The sequence below is a fragment of the Rhinatrema bivittatum genome, chromosome 17 (genome assembly GCF_901001135.1).
Source record: "Rhinatrema bivittatum chromosome 17, aRhiBiv1.1, whole genome shotgun sequence".
In the NCBI taxonomy this organism is placed as follows: domain Eukaryota; kingdom Metazoa; phylum Chordata; class Amphibia; order Gymnophiona; family Rhinatrematidae; genus Rhinatrema; species Rhinatrema bivittatum.
Genome location: NC_042631.1, coordinates 29297212 through 29316856, shown reverse-complemented (window position 1 = coordinate 29316856; position 19645 = coordinate 29297212). Strand labels below are relative to the sequence as shown.

Here is a 19645-nt window from a genome sequence, read left to right as displayed (position 1 = left end):
TGGCATCATTCCAAACAATCAGCAGACATTTTCAGTTTTTACTGAATGCTTAAGCATATCTTGTTCAATATTAACTGTAATTTAATGAAGTTTCTGACTACACCAAGGAAAGGTTTAGTGCCAGATCTGAGACTTTAAAAAATTATACCTAAGCTATGATTCAATAGATGGGAGGGAAAAGTGTCTTTGTACATTTATTGTTCATCAGGCATAAGGGTTGATAGTTAAAAAAAAGTGTACTTACTCGTGTCACGGTACTGTCCTGCAAAGATCCAGCATTTTCTGAAAGAAAGATGTTTAAACATTTAAATTACATGATAGCTTAATAAAAATTACTCAACTGTATTTATATAGTTACATTGTGGAACAGAGACAATTTCCCTTACCACTTAATCAGCTTTCTTGGTATTGTCATAACCTAAAGCTCATTAAAAAACAGCATGGGACAGTCTCACTACCTACAATTCTGAGTTTCAAATGCTTTTTTTTTTGTAACCATTTACTAGCAGATCTTGTGCTGTGTGTCTTTCCACTTAATTCCCCACCCTTTTGGTCTGGAAAGACTGCCAAAGCAGCTTATAGTTAAAAATTTCTAGTTGCAATATATAAATTTAAAAAAAGCATTGAACGCATAAATACCAAAAAAAAAAAAAAGCAAGGAGCATACTGTTAATACAATTATCCCCTGTGCAAAACTTGCTTAACTGATCCCCCTCTCTCACTGATCTAACCCAAATGAATAAATAGCCTTTTATCGCTCCTTAAGGAACTCCCAAAGGCACGCCCCCTTAGGTTACCTCAGAAGAGATAATCCAATCTGAGGATGCATTCAACATGCAACCAAAACATCCATAGTCGTGCTTGCATAATTACCTTAGATTACTCACACAACTATTTCTGCAATAAATTTTAAGTATTTATCTGTTCATACCTTTAAGTAATAGGCCTTCCATTAAATTATTACTAGAATCGCATCCCATCACAGAAGCACATTACAGTCACCAGATTTTACTGCTGCAGTATTACACAGAGCAAACAATGCCTGATCAGAAAGATTAAGTCACTAATGTACTGAAAAATATATAGGTCCAAAATTACCAGATTTGTGTTTCTTACCCAGAGCTGGTTTGTCAACTTTTGCTGTTAAACAAATGAAGAGCATGACAACTATAAGCACCACACACATCAATGGCCCTAAAATCACTAAGAAAAAAATATATAATTAAAATCATTGCACAAAATATTACACTAATTTAAAGAGAGAAATCTCACAAAATCCAAAGAATGTTTCTTTTCCTATTCTGTTCTTATGGGGGTAAAACTTTTTTGTTTTTTTTAAAGCTTGCCTCACTTTTTTTTTGTATTTTAAATTTACTACAAAGACATAAAGGACTTCCCCGAGCTGAAGAGTGGCAGCAGGCTCTACTAATTGTCCTGGAGGCGAGGAACCTGGATCCACCAGCTTTCTGCCTCCAGCGTGGAAGGACTGAGAAAGCAAGGGTTCCCAATTCCCCATTCATCCACCTCAAAACCAGGAGCTATGGCCTCTCCAGGACGGAAAATCTCCACACTCTCTCAACAGGATCAGACCACAGGTTTTGCACCTCCAGCATCTGCTGGAGACAGAAATACTGAAGGACTGCAGGTAGCAGACCAGGTTATGTGGCAGTGTCTGCGAAAACTGTCTCCATCTGCTGGAAGGGAGGCTGGACTGATCTGGGTATGTACAAGGAACTTAAGTCTACTACTATTAGCAATCATTTCTGTTTTTGCTATTAATTTCCAAAGCATTACAAGGTCAGTATTTAAAGCCATTTAGCCGGATAAATCACAGGTTTTCCCATATAAACCATGACAGAATCTGCATTCTTGATGGTATATCATGAGGACATGGAAGTCCTCCCAGACACAGCCCTGGCAAAACAGCTTCGTGTCGGGGGACCTTTAATCCATCTTTTTACCTTTTTTCAGCTTAATTCACCAAATGAAGTTTGATCATTTTTGTGTATTACCTCTCAGACTTTGTAGTTTTCTTTAGAGTACACCTCTTGTTTTGCTAGTTGGTGCATCTCCTTACCCTTTTTTTTTTTTTTTTTGCTTAAAATACCAAAACCACCAATCACAAAGGTCACTAACTTTCTGCCACTACAGACCTGAACTCAAACCACCACCACCAGGAATAAACTCAATAACCCTTTAGCTAATCTACTGAACATTCCTCCAATTGCAAACACTGAATTTAAACACTAGACAGCATGACAAACCCTGCCCTATAATACTCTACTATACCTAAATGGATGGACACCTGAGGTTTCAAAGGTACTTCGCACACAATATCAGAAGTCGCATTGCAATTGTGAATAATTCTCTTTCCTTCCGGGCACCTAAAATGAAAAATGACAGAAATGCAGTCACCCAAAAAAATTCTATGTAAGAACTATTTTACTTTATAGCTTACATCACAAACCACAACTACCACAATCTTTTATGACACAGGCACAAATTACATTTAAAGTCCCAGATGATCCCAGTAGCAGGAAAGCCTGTACAACTTGTCAACTACAATCCTGGAATTTATACACATTTGGGGAGGAGGAGAGATGAGAGGGACCAACCCCCCCTCACCCCAAATACTACAAAAGGTCTTAAAGCTACTGTTAGGTAGTATGTGGCTGTAAAAAACAAAAAACAAAACCTTTCCTGTAAACAAAGTTTCTACACCAGGCAAAGTTTATTTTTTATTTTGCTTGTGACTTAGCAGTTTCCTCCTATTCCTTTGTACTTCCAGCTCTTATTGTAACCAGGACTGGGATCTAGCACCACCAAAAGCCTTTATTCACCACTACCTGGGCTTTAAAGGAGTATATGCTTTAAACCCTTAGAGCACCTTAAAAGGCCAGGACCACCTTTAAACTCAGCTTACAGGAGTTCCCTTGGGGAGTAGGATAAAAACCCAGGTCCAGAAAGGAGTAAGAAGGCCCAGGGTAGGAGGGGGGAAGTACCAAACCCTTTGTTAAAACATTCTACGTCCGAATACCCGAACGTTTGAGATAGAAACTGCAAATAAGATATTTTGTTAGAGTAAGGCTGAAGTCCAAATTGATTATACTGTCCCTCCCTGAAGCCAAGAGTCAACCGCACACTAGAGTGAGAGCGCATGAGAGCGAGACCTAGGGCCTTGGCGGCCTATAAACAGGCCTGATGTAGCCGATATGCACAACCTGTCACATCTGGGTATGCGTCTTAGATGCACTAATCTTATTGCAACGGGTGCCAGTCTAGCGTGCCCAAATCGTGTAAACCTGTGCGCTAGGCTGGGTGCATCAGACCCTCACTGTTTGCTCAGGAAAGCAAAAATCCAAGCACCAGCCCTGCCTAAAAATACCACAATAAATACGTACTTCTCAGTACACATGTAGCACTGCTCACAAGGTTGATCACGTGGGCAGAAAGTACTGGGTCTGCACCGACACACAGTATTCCTTATTGAAGTGCAAGGGCTAACTTCTTCTTCATCTGTCATACAAACAAATATTTGAATCAGTGGTAATTACAAAAAAAGGACAAATGTATTAGGACAGAAAAAAAGCCACACCCCAAATTTTATCTAGAAAATTTCAAATGAAAGTCTAGCTCTGTAGTAGAAATACTTGCTCTTCTCCCTCTAAGAAAGAAGGTAAAGCAATTGTTTAATTGATTAAAACCCCTGGCATAAGACATTCGGGACAGTGAGCGGATATGCTTCCCTCTCCGGGGCCCAGCCCAAGTAGTCACAGATCTATGGACACGTGCATGGGGCACCCTGGGAATTTCCACCTCTAGATTGGGGGGGGGGGGGGGGGGGGGGAGCTGTCTCCCTCAGAACTTGCAAACCAAAGCGTCTTGTGGTGCCCCTTCAGCACGCCAGCAGCACGTGACCACAAGGAGGTGTCACATAACCAGCCCTGCCCCAAGGAGCCACAGAAGACCCTACCTCGCACCCAAGCATCTTTTTGCCTATAATGCTCAAAGGCAAAAGTTACGCTGTGAATGCATATCAGACGGACAGGGTAATGTGTCAGATTATAGATAAGTTTATTGACTATTGCAATGGTCTTTATCTTGCCCTTCCTGACCTCTCTCTGCAGCCAATCCAACTGCTTGTTTGATTTCTGGTATCAACACGCTATGAACGTGTCACATCCACTATCATACAATTACATTGCCTGCCTTTGCAACAACGTGTGGAATACAAAGTTGGATTGATTGAATATGCATGAGATTTGTGTACAATGGAGGCAGTGCATGCAAATCTCTCATATGCATATTTATTGCAGATATCCTGAAAACCTAGTTTGACATTACTGGTCTAATGCATTATTCAAGCTTTATCAGCCCTCACGTCTGCTAAGATCTTCTCAGAAGAGGTCTGGTTAACTTTCCTTTTTGAAACGTGCTTTCTCTGTGACTAGGGAGTCTGCTTTCTCAATCACAGCTCCAATTTTATGGAACTCCTTTCCTTTGGAATTATGACTCCATGACTGTAAAAAACATTTATTTAAAAAGGCTTAACTATAGCAGGATGAACGTTACTATTTTGAATGTACCCCTGTCAGCTCAGGACTCCCAACAAGCTATAGTTTGCTTTGTTTTATATTGTTTGCCAAGTACAACAGTTTGAAATTATGAATGTTTTATTTTGTACATTGCTTAGACATTTTTGTGTTAAGCCACTTAAATTTAATAAAATGCTGATGTAAATAGTTATTGCATGTCAAGGTGACTGCTTCAGACATTATAAAAGTAAGCCGTATTTATGCTTTTTATTTATGTTTATATACCATTGTTCCAAAAGTAGATTACAACAGTTTATAAGTATGAACACAATAAGGCAAATAAAACATCCAAATAAGGGGAAAAAAATCTGTAGTCTTAAACTAACGTTGAACAGCATATGATAGAATTCTATTTTTGTTCCAAAGAATGGGTCCAATATCCCTGCTTACCCAATAAACATAGTTCTTGCCACTGGAACAAATGCAGTGTTTTAAAGATGAATAGCAGTAAGAGCCACCGTAAGCAAACCAACTACTCAAATGCAAAGTTGATACCCAAAGGCAAAGAGAAGTTGGCAATCTTACACTGGCTCCCCATATCCTCCCGCATCCTCTTCAAGACTCTTACCATTATACATAAAGCCATCTACACCTATAACTCCCTCTGGCTAAATGAACCTTTGCTACCAACTCAATCCACCCGCCCCACCAGAGCAAATCTTAAAGGCACCCTCCAAGTCCCTACTCTGAGGAAAGCAACAAGAACTCGTGCCCTATCCATTGCAGGCCCCACTCATTGGAATTCCCTCCCTCCTGACCTCCGTCTGGAGCAATGTCCTTTTAAATTCTGTAAAATGTTAAAAACTTGGCTTTGCCACCAGGCCTTTCTGGATTAACTCCCTCAGCTGACCTCTTCAGCCCCAATTTGTAAATGTGTAAATCAAGTAAGCTGTAAACTGTAAATGTGTATATCAAATATTCTGTAAATCAAGTACCCTTGTATTATTTCAGTTATTCTTATATTATTTCAGTTATTCTTCTTTCAGCCTGCTCAGCTTCCACTGTTGGAACTCTTTCAGTTGTCCTTCCCCCTCTCCCTGTTAATTGTATTTTCCACCTTTTTGTTACTATGTAAACAGATATGTGTATTTTAATGTCTGTATAAAAAAAAAACAAAAAACTGTTAAATAAATTTATTTTTTTTTTTTAAGAAAGATCCATTCTCAAACTGACTTAGTGGCATTAGCTCTGGTAGGTTTAAATGCCTGAGCAATTTTTAGAAAGGTAATATTTAGTTACCATTTAACCTATAAAAAGTAGCAGAACATTTTTAGCATGTAGTAAACAAGAAATGTAGTGATTGTTATGTAAAGTATTTCAGTGGTTTTGATAGCAAATTTGGTTTTCAGACACAAAGCACTCACAAGCGTGGCCTGAAAAAACCCACATGATCATGAAAGTCACAGCCATACACTGTACCTTGTCTGCAGTGCTTACAGGTGAGGCACTTGACTAAGCCATTGGCATATGCCGTGAACTCCTCGCCATGTCTGCAATCGTTACATTTTCCTTGCTCATGCATACTCCTGCAAGGCTCTACAACATGAGTACCTACAAAACAGACGTAGAAAACGGCATTATATTCAGCAAGGCAAAATAGCTTTTTTTTGTCCAAATTGTAAGTGTGACTTTGTAGTGAGAAAACACATATGAACCCGAACCAATCCCAGCATACTATGAATGTCACAAAAAAAAAAAAAAAAGTTAAAAAGCTACATAGAGACTAGCAAAAGAGACTCCTTACCAGCAGGACAATTTTCACAACATATCCCGTTTTCATAATATTCATCATTTCCACAATCCATCTCCCTTGCAATTCTGTTTTTGTATTCTTTTGGCTGGTATTTGGGAACCATTCCTGAAGTCCCAAACTAAATAGAAAAAATATATATATAAGTTTCAACTGCCAGCTACAAAGGAAGATGCTAATCCATATTAAAGTTATCTTTCCTAAAACAATCAATAAATAACATAAAAAAATGTAATAATCCAGGTAAAACTGAACATTTTTAAACCTTCTATAGCTTTGAACTCATTAGGAAACATAAAATATAAATGAAAGCTAATTAAAATAAATTACTAAACACCACAATCCAAGCACCTGGAGCCAGACATATCTACAGTCAATCTAGTTTTGTATCTGACGTGTTTTACAATCATGTTTACCACAGGCTTTTGAATTAGGATCTGTAGGGAACTGGAGGCCAGCATAATTTGTATTAAGCGTGATATGCTTGTACAGCTTGCATACTATCAGCCACACAGTGGGGTTTTGTATGATCTGGAATTTGGCCCCAGCTGCAAGGGTCTTTTACACAGCGTTACAGTGGCATGGATCACCAGAAGGAGGTTCATCTTCTCAATGAGAGGGTGACGTCTTTGTAAGTTGCTAGCTGGAAAAGACAACTCTTTACTGTTGCCCGGATTTGTGGAGGCTTATGGAAACAGACTGGGATTTTCAGATTGGGACTGTGCATGTTTTGTATCCACAGAACCTGTTTTGCTTGCGTTTAGATGGAGTTTGTTGTTTTTAGTCCATTCTTAGATGGCTGTAAAATAGTACACAGCATTTTTATGGCTGCTTGTGGGTGAAGGTCCATTGGTAGCATGAGTGAGTCTCCTCTCATACGCACAGATTTATGCTTTTATATCAAAATACCACTAGAGCCAGATATAGTGTATCAATGGCAATTTTTCTGGATGCCACAGAAAAAAAGATGTTAGGTTTCTCCTAGGGAACAAAATGCTTATTTTATGCATTTATCCGGTTTCTACCACTTCTTTCTGCTAGCCATGGCCAGCAAGTACTGCTGCTGCAAACTCAAGCACTGATGCCTTTCAGAAAAAATGAAGACATGCAGGGCACAACTATAAATGTTTTCCATCTTATTTAAAATGTATTCACAATATATACTAGGGTTATGCAGCCTGAAAATATTTGTTTGTATTAGGTTTTTTTTTTGGGGGGGGGAGGGGGCAGTTTTCATGTGCACTAAAAATAAAAAAAATAAATGTACATCCCTAGTGTATACAGCACTATGAGGTAAGGTGCCATGCACTTTAAGATCAGTAGGTTCAACAATCAGAATGTTGCAGTCTATACATTTGTAAGGCCTCAGAATGTGTTATAAAAGAAAAAATTCCCCTAAAATTCAATACCATTCTTGAAATCTCTTTTCAGTTGCTCTTCCTTTCTGAAGTTATGCAAGGCACAGCCATGGAGCTACTGACTCAATATGGATTTGGCTCTAGCCAATTTACTAAAACTGGTACAAGGTTAGTTAACTGCTTTGGTGCTTAACAGCTGATTTACAAACTCCTGAGCTACAAAGGATTTTGTTAAATTTTCAGAATTGCTTAGATACAGGTCTCATTAAGATCTCTGTTTTTCGTCTTTTTAGCTGGCAATCATATTGCTTGCATTCAACAGGATTTCTTGGAGTAGGGGGGAAGCAAGGCAAGTATTTCTAGTTGGGAAGAAAACAGACACCCGGTGATTTATGAAACACCTTATACTGCACATAAGTCTTCCAAGCCACACACATTACATAATAGCAATTACTTGCCAAGAAACAAAGAGAAAAGTACATATACAGGTGCTTACCTTCAGTGTAGTGTATTTTATGGATTCAATTTAGAAATAATGGAATGGGAGTCAGATGTGCAAGCAGAATTACACGCTTTAGCATTTTTACTAAATCTAGTAACTCCAGCTACCAATCACAATAAGTTATCCAGCAGAGAGAAGGTGGCACAGCAAGGGGCAGTCTGTGAGGCAGCTTGAATTGCTGTCAAAGAATCAAACAAAACAACTGCAGATTTGAGCCTTGTGGCTGATTTAGAGTACACAGCAGGGGAAAAAATATTGTAGCTGGATGTGTGAATGTTATGTTACATTTATAGACTGCCTTCCTTTAATGAAGTTCAACCCAATTGTTTGTTTTGGAACCATGAAATACACACAATATAAACAAATAAATTTCCATGCTAGTTAATTTTGCTAAGATATTTGAATGTATTGTTTTAATGTCCATCCTTTGTAATTAAGGTTATTTGGCACCAGGCCTTCAGACACAACAAAGCTTCTTCACCATTTAAAAGAAACCACAAAACTACATACATTTTAACATTACTGAAAAGAGCCATATGGGCTTTAAACTGTATCTATGCAACCATCAAGAAAACATAAGAGGTATATCAAAGTTGCAATTCATTTAACTCTCCAGAATATAAACAATTTATAAAGAAACTAGGTTTATGCATCTTGTGGCTAATGTAGCACACACCAAACAGAACTAGGTTCCAGAAAGGAAACCATCTTTCATCTTCAAGAAAAAGTTAATGGAAAATACCAGCACTGCTGAAAGTTGCACTTGCCCAGGGTTCTGATGATTAACTTAATAGCACTGATAAATACTTTGTTATATCTAATGTATTTTAATGGCAAAACTGAATTGGATCCACTCAAACAATAGTAACCAAAATTTATCTCAACGTTCAAGTGCAAAGATAAAAGTTTGGGGAAAAACATTTACATAGCTTAAACAAATTTTCCACTTTCTAAACATAGCAGTAGTCAAAAAATTTTATAAGCAACCAAGGGTGGAAAAAAGCACTAATGTAATTTTGCATCATTGATTACATTCTATAAGAAAATTCAAGAGCTGTTCTGTCACTTGCAAACAACGCTCAACGCACGAGGGAAACTTCCATCTTAAGTGGCATGCCACATGTCTAATCACAGATCCTTCTTTCGGAGGTAAGAGCAAATGTAGCCCTTTTTTGTTGTGTTCACTGCTTGATACTCTTTTCTATGCAAAATGAGTTCTTGACAGCTTTTTTTTTAGAATTTGTTATATACCACTATCAAGTCCCAAGTCTAATCAAAGTGGTGTATATACAAATAAAATATATATTACATAAGATTACAATCAAAATACAAATTAAAAAGATACAATAAGTTTATCAACCTATCTCCACTGCAGATATTATACCACCAGCTTCATGCACAATGATTTCACTATTCTCCTTGATAAAAAAAAAAAAAACAAAACACGCATGTCAAATTGTTTACAGAAACATAAGTAATCCACTTCTTGGCAGATTACTAGAGGTAGCTCATTCCATAGATTTGAAGAGAAACCCATGATCTTAATTGGTATCTTCGTATCATCATTTTAAATTAAGGCATCACGAGAAGTGCCTCTTGGCTAGACTAAATTTCTCCAAGGCTGATATCATTGAACCTTCTCAGATAATCTGGAACCACACCTCTCAAAACCTTTAATGTCACCGCTGAAGTCTTAAATTTTAATGCACAACTCCACTGGAAGCCAATATAATGTTTCATTTACTAGTCCTCATACAATCTAATATTGTTCAAGCCAGCACATTTTGAGCAATCTTCCTAATAACTGTTAGGGGTAAGCCTATCAATGTGTTTCCATAATCCAAATGAGAGATACCCAAGAACTGTACAATAATCCTAAAAGTTTTTACATTTATTTATTTATCTAACATTTTTATATACCGGAGTTCATGTAGCAAAATTACATATCACTTCGGTTTACATTATAACAGTAACAAGCATGTAAGAATGTGGATACATTAAGAATGCAGATACATTAAACATCCAGAAAAGGTTGGAATTTAACTATTCTCAATTTCCCAAAGACACAATAGCAGTACCCTAGAAACTGCACTATTTTTGCATCCAAATACGTCATCTAGAGCAATGGTCCCCAACCCTGTCCTGGGGGCCCACCAGCCAGTTGGGTTTTCAGGATATCTGCAATGAATATGCATGAGAGAAAATTTGCATGTTATGGAGGCAGTGCATGCAAATTTTCTCTCATGCATATTCATTGCGGATGTCCTGAAAACCCGACTGGCTGGTGGGCCCCCAGGACAGGGTTGGGGACCACTGATCCAGAGTATGGACCTTTTCAACATCAAGTAGATTCTACTATCAAAACCAATGGCAGAAGGGAAAAACACACATTTTTGTTCCAGATATGGATAAATATAGGAAAATAATTAACTAAACATATTTGGAAATAAACTGAAGACAGAACCAAAAGAAGGCAAGGTAATATTTTAAGACCTGTAGGCAGTACTGCTGCTGCCTAAATTGCTTAGAGCAATTATTTACTCAGTAAAGCAAACCATTTTACATTCTGCCACTGCTGGCACAAAACAGATACATGCTCTCCAGCAATTATCTTGAATGTTAGGTCCCTATTAATGCTGAGAACTTTTGGCTGAAGTAGTCTTTATCTGACCGGGCAATTTTTAAAATTAATTTATAGTTGTGCTTTAATACTTGAGGAATATCTATTACGATTTTACTTACTCTGGCTATAAGCAGTTGCTAACTGGTTAACCCTGGGGCTAGCATGCATGCCACTTGTATGAGATTAGAATAGTTATGGCCTGCAATGATTGAAAATGTCTGCAGTGCTGACACTGTAGACTAGAGGAAGTAGCACCCCGCCTAGAGGCAGTATTAGAGCACACAAGGGCTGGAATTCATCAGACCAGAGCCCTAGCTAGTCTATGGTCGTAGGCACCACTGCCAGGACACCCTACTCCTGAAGCCCAGGGGCAGAAACAGGATGGGAGGGATAGCATTAAGGAGCAGAGTTAGATCTTTTCTTCTCTAGTCTGTCTCCCTCCCCTGCAGGCTGAGTTCGAGGGGAGGAGCTTGTGCAGGAAGCAGAGTGAAATTCCTTCACAAAATCTGGGTGGGGATAGTGACAATACTGGGGTCATCCCTGGAAATAAGGGGGGGGAGGAAGAAAGAACATGTGATGGAGTACGGTGGGGGAGTGGAAGAGATTAAGTTGAAGCATGCACCCTTCTCCCCAATTCACACAATTTCAGGGTGATCACAATACAAAATCTCCAGGCAGGGCATTTGCAGAGGGAGCTAGATGGGGGAAAAGGGATGAAGGGAGGGTATGCAGTTCCCAATTACATACAGACACACATGCACTGGAAATATAACCAGGCCTGGTAGTGGGGCATGTGCCAATTTGATAACAGAAAAAAAGATAGATTGGATTATAAATTAACCAGCTGTAAAGAGAAATGGAGAGAGTGGGACAAGATATGTTGGTCTTGTGGCAAATAGAAAAATCTAGTGAGCGCCTAAGTAGTGAAAAGTGTTTAGAACGCATGCAAATGGGTCAGTCATTTCTGAGGAGAGAGGACAAATAGGAAAAGGGGTTTTGCTAACAGGAGCCCTAGAATAAAGCTGCCACTGTACAAGTCCTGCTGCTTTAATGGCATGACAGCTTTACTACAAAGAATCCCAGTGTGTTTTTGGCAAGGTTTTGTGTGGCAACACAACATGCCTGGTAAAAAAAAACAAACCATCAGATGGATAGCTGTGTTAGTCTGGCATAGCAAGAATGACCGGAGCCACCTGTCTCCTGTCAACGTGCCTGGTAGTGGAGGGTTTGCTTTGCTGTTGAGATGCAAAACTTAATAGCATTGGGTCAAATAACCACCCCCCCCCACAAAAAATAAAATCTACCACATTGTCATATCATGTGTTGAGTACAGTGTGAGGGAACACTTTTTCACTTGATCATAAGCACCTAATTGCCTGTCTATAGCTCTTTATTGAAGGAAGTTTCTCCCTTCAACATCTCTAAAGATGTTGAGAAATGTTTGGCATGTTGCCAGCCTCTGGAAAGGGAGGGATGTTACGCCAAGCGCAATGTTTAACCTGCAGGTGGACACACATCCACAGCCCCTTATTCCATAAAGGGATTAGCGCATCCAACCTCCCGCAAAACTAATAGTGCTCATCACATGCAAATGCACATTGATGAGGCCATCAGCTATTCCCCAAGATAAAAAAAAAAAAAAAGTGTGCCTGACCCATACATTTTTATGCTCAAATAGTAACACCTGCCCAAAGCAGCCCAAAAATGTGTACAGAAAAGCAGAAAATACTGCTTTTCTGTACATCTTCCAACTTAATATCATGGCGATATTAAGTCAGAGGTAGGTAGGGAAAGACAGAAAAACGGAAAGACACAGACAGAAAGCCACAGTCAGCTTAGGAAAACGAATGCTCAATTTTGCCAACTTTTTTTTAACCTGTGCACAACCACAGGTTACGAAAATGGACACTTGTTAATTGAGCATCCCTAACCCACTGACAGCCACCTCTCTTGGGCACCTGCTGCTAAAGAGGTGCTCGTGCGCACATTTGTCTTTAGCGCCTCCTAGGCAGCGCGACCCCTCATTTAAATATTCTATCGCACATCCAGGAGAATGGCTGGTGCCCATATTCCACGTGGCTTTATTAGATCAGCCTGAGAGTAAATCCAATAAATAAAAAATGGTACTCGACAAACTTTCCAACAGTTAATCAATATCCATGTTACTGCTGACTAGGCCTCCCAGCTTCTTACACCAAACCTTTACAAAAGGTTCAGAACTCTGCAGCCAGAGTCCTTACAAATTCCAGGAAAATTGACCACATTTCACCTATTCTCAAAAACCTCCATTGGCTTCCGATCCACTATAGAATCATGTACAAAACCATTAACATCATTTACAAAACTATCAACCAACACATGCAACTCGACCTACAAATACCACTTAAAAAATTCACCTCCGCCAGGCCTATCAGGGAACACTACAAAGAGTCACTCCAAATTCCAAAACCTACCAACATAAATCCTTGAGTCTCAGAGCCTTCTCATCAGCAGGTCCAGCTCTCTGGAACTCGATCCCACCTGATTTGAGACAAGAGCCATGCTCTTTAACATTTAGGAAAAGACTAAAAACTTGGCTTTTCAAAAAAGCATTTCCAAGCCTTGAATAAAACCTCATCTCACTAGCACTAACTCGTATGCAATAATGGAATGTAAACACGAATCAACCAACCTCAAACCCTCTCTCACTAATTCCTGCTGAATATTTATCATACTATTACCATTCACAACTGTGTCATATTTATTCATTTGATTACCTATGTACCGTTTCATAGTCTTATTTTTTCACTTGCTATTCTAATGTATCAATAGGCTGAAATGTAAATATTGTGCTGTTCAATTTCTCCCCTTCCATCCCAAGTTTATTTTCCTTGTTTTTTGTAACTTTCCCTCTCCCTTTTTCTGATTCACTGTATTTAAAGTTCAAGGTTCTTATTGAAAATATTGTTTTTTTACCTTACGTTATGCTTTACACTCCTTGTTATTTGTAAACCGGGTTGATGTGATGCCTATCATGAAACTCGGTATAACAAAAACAATAAATAAATAAAATAAATAATGGTGACAACAGCCCTGAGGGAAAACATTTACACTTTTTTTCCTCCATGGAAATAAAAATCTGACAAATAAGGACCTTTGTTACCGGTAGACCTGTTCATGAAAAAGCTGTATAGAGTACTACTGTTTTAAAGCAGGAGTGCAGACACTATCAGCAAGCTACAATCTCAAAAAGGCAATGCACATGATGGCTTACACTCCCCCTCACGTTCTTCCTACCGTCAGGAAAGCTCCTGGATGGAAAGGCACCCCACGTGATTCCAGAGTCTCAGGCTGGCCCTCACCCAAAAACCTGGTCACAAGACCGGGCAACACAGGAACGTGCTATTTTACCATTTATTCGCATTGCATAAGCGCCTAATTGCCAAGGCTCTACGCGATTTACAATTTTCTACACTCATTAATGAAGGCAATCCAACAAGGAGAACAACATTTAACATCCTTTCAGAAACCGTGTTACTCTGATCACTGATCTCAAAAGCGGTTAGAAGCAGCAGGAAAGAACGCCGATTTCTGCTTTTAAGCGCACACTTAGCGACCATGCATAAGCTCGCGAACGGCTACCCGGAAAGGCCAACAAGCTCCGCCGCATTCGAGGATCCCGGGACCGCCGCCAGCAGCAACGCAGGCGGCGGTCCCGGGATCCTCCAGCGCGGCGCAACATCGTTCCGGCACCCAGCCCCCGCCGAGCTTTAAAGAGATCGCGGGGGCGGGGGGGGGGGGGGCGAGCGCGGTGAAAAGAAACGCAGCAGCTGCCCTCGCCTTCTGCTCTTTCCAGCACTGCCAGACGTTACGGTTAAGATATAAATATTATTGTTTTATTTGTTGACCTTTATTTCTGCCCATTCAAGCAGACTAGCAAGGCGACCACCTTACCACCCCCCCCAATATTGACAGCAAAGTGGAAACCGTGCCCCGGAGAGTTCCGATTTAGCTGCTGCAGGTCCCGGGGATTGTGTCAGAAATCTTCAGGGTGCTGCAGAGCACCAGGAGTCCCTGCTCCCAGTGTTCCGGATTTGGCCGGCAGGAGCCGGCCGCCTCCCACACGCCTCTCCATTTATTTTTTTTCCACTCACTCCGGAAAGTTTCCCCGAAACACAACCGGTGCCCAAACTAAGGCGCCACCCTCGGGGAGCGGCGGCCCTGCCGGCAGCCGAGTGGGGGGGCGCGGCAGCTCGCGCCGGCCCCGGCGACGCACGCCCCCTCCGAGTCGCGGCCACCAACTCACCGCACGGCCCAGCGCTGGCACGGGCAGAACCAGCGCCAAGAAAAGGAAAAGAACCCAAAGCCGGCACCAGCCCGACGGCCCGGTGAAGCCTCCGACATCCAAACTACGGGTCCGCTCTGCCTCCGATCCCATCGCTGCTCTCAGCGGGACTGAACGCAGCGGCCGCTGCAGGTGCGGCCGACGTCACTCGCCCCGCCCTTTCCTGTCATTGTTTTCAGCGAGGGGGGCCCGCGCGCGCTCTTTCCTGTTCGGGAATGCGCGAGCTGACCGCCCCTCAAAACAGGGACTCCGATAGCGGATTCGCGAATCCAATCCCCCACCCCCGAAACTAATAGGGCTGATCACGTGCAAATGCAAGTTAATGAGGCTATTAGCATACCTGGGAACTTCTGATTTCCAGCCCCTCTGAGATTACTGTGAATGCGGCAGGGGGCGGGTACCAAATCTGCAGAAACTTACACACACACGCTGCGTTTCTGTAGTTCCTCCGACTTAAGATCCTGGCAACATTAAGTTGTAGGAACAAAAGGACAGAAAGTTAAAAAAAAAAAAAAAAAAAAGTGTGCCAGCAGTCAGTTTAGGAAAAGGGATGCTCAATTAACGAGTGTCCATTTTCCAAATCCATGGCTGTGCACAGATTAGGAAAATCTGTAGAAGAGGACTGGAAGGCTCATCTGCATACTGCTCCTAGCATTCCCTGGGAGAGGAGTTCAGAGGTCTCAGCAAGCTGTCGTGGTACATGTGGGCACCAACGACATAGGAAAATGTGGGAGAGAGGTTCTGGAAGCCAAATTTAGGATTTTAGGTAGAGAGTTGAAATCCAGAACCTCCAGGATGGCATTCTCTGAAATGCTCCCTGTTTCACGTGCAGGTCCCCAGAGACAGGCAGAGCTCCAGAGTTTCAATACGTGGATGAGACGATGGTGCAGGGAAGAGGGATTCAGTTTTGTAAGGGATGGGGGAGACTTTTCTGAAAGGATGGGCTCCACCTTAAACAGAGTGGAACCAAGCTGCTGGCACTAACTTTTAAAACGGAGATAGAGCAGCTTTTAAACTAGAACAAGGGGGAAAGCCGACAGTCACTCAGCAGTGCATGGTTCGGAGGAATGTATCCTTGAAGAATACTAATGAAACAGGAGAGTTAGGGCATCCCAACAGAGAGGTTCCAATAAAAGCAAACATAGTCCATGTGCCTATATGTAAAAAATCATCTAAGTTAAAGATTTCCAAATTATCCCTATCAACTGAAAAGCAGGTTGTTAATATAAACATGTTGGGAAGCGCTAGGGAGTGGTTCCACTTTCAGGGAGAGAGTGTGAACTTGGGCCACGGCTCGACCCCAGAACTCCGAAGAAGTGCTGTAGCAGGTGAGGCGTGTCCGAGCACAGGCAGCATAGGAGCAAGGCTGAAGACAAGCGAGGTAATCCGGAACAGGAACAAGGCTCAGACGAAGACTCAGGATACTCAAAGGATTCAGACGAAGACTTGGATACTCAGACGAGGACTTGGATTCTCAGACAAAGACTCGGGCAAGGACTCCGATTACTCAGAAGACTCAGACAAGGGTTCAGGTCACTCAGAAGACTTGGACAGGGATTCAGGTTGCTCGGGAGTTTCAGGCAAGGATTCAGGCGAGAGTACTAGTTGAGAACTGCATCACAGCCGCCCATGGCTGGTCACGGACCACGCTGAATGCAAAGCAGACTCCAGACAAGGTAATGGAATTTGAGACTGGCACATGACGAAGATTCAGTAGGGGCCTGCATGAGCCTTTCACATTTCCTTATGAAGCTGCTGTATGTCTATCCAGGCTACTGATTTGTAAAAATGTTTATTTTTGCATATTCAATTACCACACAATTAAAATGCCTAAAGATTTAGGCTGATTGCTGCAGGAGATGGGATCCCTAGGCACTGCTAGTGCATATTATAGGAGTGTTAGATTGGTTGGTGTTTCTTTAAAATATTACGGAGAAGGCCCAAGTGCATGCTGAATTTTATAAATAGTGAGGGAACAAACAAAGTCAAAAGAAATAACTTTCTACAAACTGTTACACAAGTTTGGTCTAGATGAGTACAGTCAAGCAAGCAGTGGTTTTGTTAGAATATTGTAATGTGTCCCTCTGCAGATAAATATTTAATGCAACCATGGATCTATTCATACCCTGATTTTACTGCTTTATAGCAGCCCAGCAATTCTCTGACGAAGGGTGGGACTCTGGGTCGCAGTGCTTAAAATGCAAGTTTTAATCCATGTTTAGTAAAAGAAATTGGAATTGCCGATTTTTAGGCAATAAAGGAACAATCTGTCTATTTTTGGTTTAAAAAAAAGGAAGCATTGGCAATGGACTCTTATAAACAGGGGTTTGCTTTAAATGGATGCTCTTTGGAAGTCAACAAACTCAATTTTGGGGGTTTTTGTTTTTTAAACAAGAGGAAACTATTCCAGCTCCAAGCATGTTTTCAGTAGGTACTTCCATGAAATAAACAATTTAGAGTTATGATGTCATGCATGGTGAGTGAAGCTGAGAAACCACATACACATCTGTCACATCTGGTGGGGTTAGCTGGAATCTCTGGGAGCGCTTTTGTTTCTGAACCCCTTGCAACACCTGTCAGAGAAACCACATGAATTAGTCCTTGACTAGAAGGTGGAAACCACGCTCGAGGAAGAAAAACATTTGAGCTGAGGGTAAGCCTGCAGCTCAGTTAAGCCACAGGGTAATAACCACCATGTTAGCAAATGTGAGAAAATATTGAGGTTACCTCATGACGTGTGGTCAGATGATTATCACAAAATTCACAGCATCAGTGGACTCGGCTGCTGCTCTTCCCCCCTAATATGGTTTTAGTCAAACTGCCCCAAGTGGAGTTGCTGCGCTCGCACTGGAAAAGCTGCAGCTGGCTAAATGGCTTTTACGCCCTGAGGATTCACAGAAGGCCTTCGTTTTTTGGAAATGCCATGTTATTGTGACTTCTCTTATCAACTTTGAATGGCCTCTGCTTTTGAGGGTGCTTTCAGGTCCATGAGCCCTTACTGCTTGCGCCTCTCAGAAACTGAAGGAAATGAGAGAAGGAAGCAAAAATCTGTCAGGCCAGGTTTTAGGTGTAGGCAACATAAGCTAGCCCAAGGTGCCAAATTTTGAAGACACCAATACCTGGGCCAAAGAGAGGCCTTCTCCCATTGACGTAACTTAATTTTTGATCTCAGGTGTTCTTGTTGTGTTATTATCTAGAGGGTAACTATTATGGATATTTTATCTGTAAATCGCTTAGGCATGAACGATTAAGAAGTTTTAATAAATGCAAAATACTTTAGAGCCGTGTACGGGTAGCACTCTGAGCCAGCACCTCCTCCTTCACTTTCAAATTTCTGGGGGTAACTCCTATCCCTGTTTCACAATCTCCAAGAGGGGGGGGGACGACCCCTGCCCTCACCCTCCAGCCCTGCCTATGGGCATCAAAATCTTAAATACGGCAGTGCTGTATATTAAGATTTAGAAACAAGGGTGGCCTCAAGCAGGCCTGGTGTTCAGGATATCCAGGCAGTGCATGCACATTTATCTCATGCATATTCACGGTGGATATCCTGAACACCAGGCCTGTTAGCGGCTCCTGAGGACCAGAGTTGGCTACCCCTGTTACATAGCAGGGGTGATCAAACTGGTCGTCGGGCTCCTCCTCAGCCAGTCGGATTTTCAGGATATCCCTAAAAGACACATTTGCATACAGAGGAGGTAGCGCATGCAAATAAATCTCATGCATATTCATTAGAGATATCCTGAAAACCTGACTGGCTGGGTGGGTCCCAAGGACCAGTTTGAGCACCCCTGTTATATAAACATCATATGCAGGGTTTTAAAAATCTCTCTGACTTGCTTGCCATGTACTCCAGTCCCCTCCCCCAATAATTTGTTATGTAGGATAGGGGAACAGTACATGGTGCATGCAGATCTTCCTGGAGGGTGCATTAACAACCCCACCCCCAACCCATTAAGTCCCTTTTATCTTTCTCATTTCTTCTCCCCCCTACTCTCTGCGGAGGATCCTGGTGCTGTGCCTCCCACTGCTCCCTGTGGCCCTGCTGCAGTGGCTTCTGCTTCTTGCTGGCGCTGGGGGGTGCCTCCCCCCCCCCCCCCCAGTGCTCTCTCGCTTCCTGCTGACAGCAGGTATGTCCAGAAAAACAAAGTGTGGGGTATTAAAGCCTAATAGGCTATCTCTGATGTCCAGTAATATCTGACTAGGTAATCGCCAATCTGGCGGCTATACCTATAATACACGGACCGTTTTAATATGGAAAGCATCATATTTGTTTATTGTAGGCAACAGGTATTTGTCAGGTCTTGCTAGCAGTGAAAATCAACTCACCTGATGCAAACAAGCAAGCAAGTGTAACCCCCATGGACTGTATTTACACGCATAAATAGCTTATGCGTTACATATGTAACTCCTCTGAAAGTTGCCTCCATATTTCTCGGTGTAACTACAGTTAGGCAGAATGTGCACATGCACCAAGCCTAAAAACCTATGAA

At 41.5% G+C, this 19645-nt stretch overlaps 1 protein-coding gene across 3 annotated transcripts in view; it reads right to left on the bottom strand.

The window, feature by feature from the left end:
* LOC115079351 (tumor necrosis factor receptor superfamily member 10B-like) overlaps positions 1 to 15413 on the bottom strand; it is a 33065-nt gene extending 17652 nt beyond the window's left edge. Inside the window, exons 1-7 of one of the 3 annotated variants that reach the window (XM_029582855.1) lie at positions 15114 to 15413; positions 6340 to 6466; positions 6015 to 6146; positions 3402 to 3516; positions 2290 to 2384; positions 1117 to 1140; positions 245 to 282 (exon numbers count right to left, since the gene is read on the bottom strand). In XM_029582855.1, coding sequence (XP_029438715.1) covers positions 245 to 282; positions 1117 to 1140; positions 2290 to 2384; positions 3402 to 3516; positions 6015 to 6146; positions 6340 to 6466; positions 15114 to 15245 — 663 coding nt within the window. In that variant the 5' untranslated portion in view covers positions 15246 to 15413. Of the gene's footprint in view, positions 1 to 244; positions 283 to 1116; positions 1204 to 2289; positions 2385 to 3401; positions 3517 to 6014; positions 6147 to 6339; positions 6467 to 13783; positions 14447 to 15113 lie in introns of those variants that run through there. The other 2 variants (XM_029582854.1, XM_029582856.1) reach the window with 2 other exon arrangements.
* Between the last annotated feature and the right edge of the window lie 4232 nt (positions 15414 to 19645).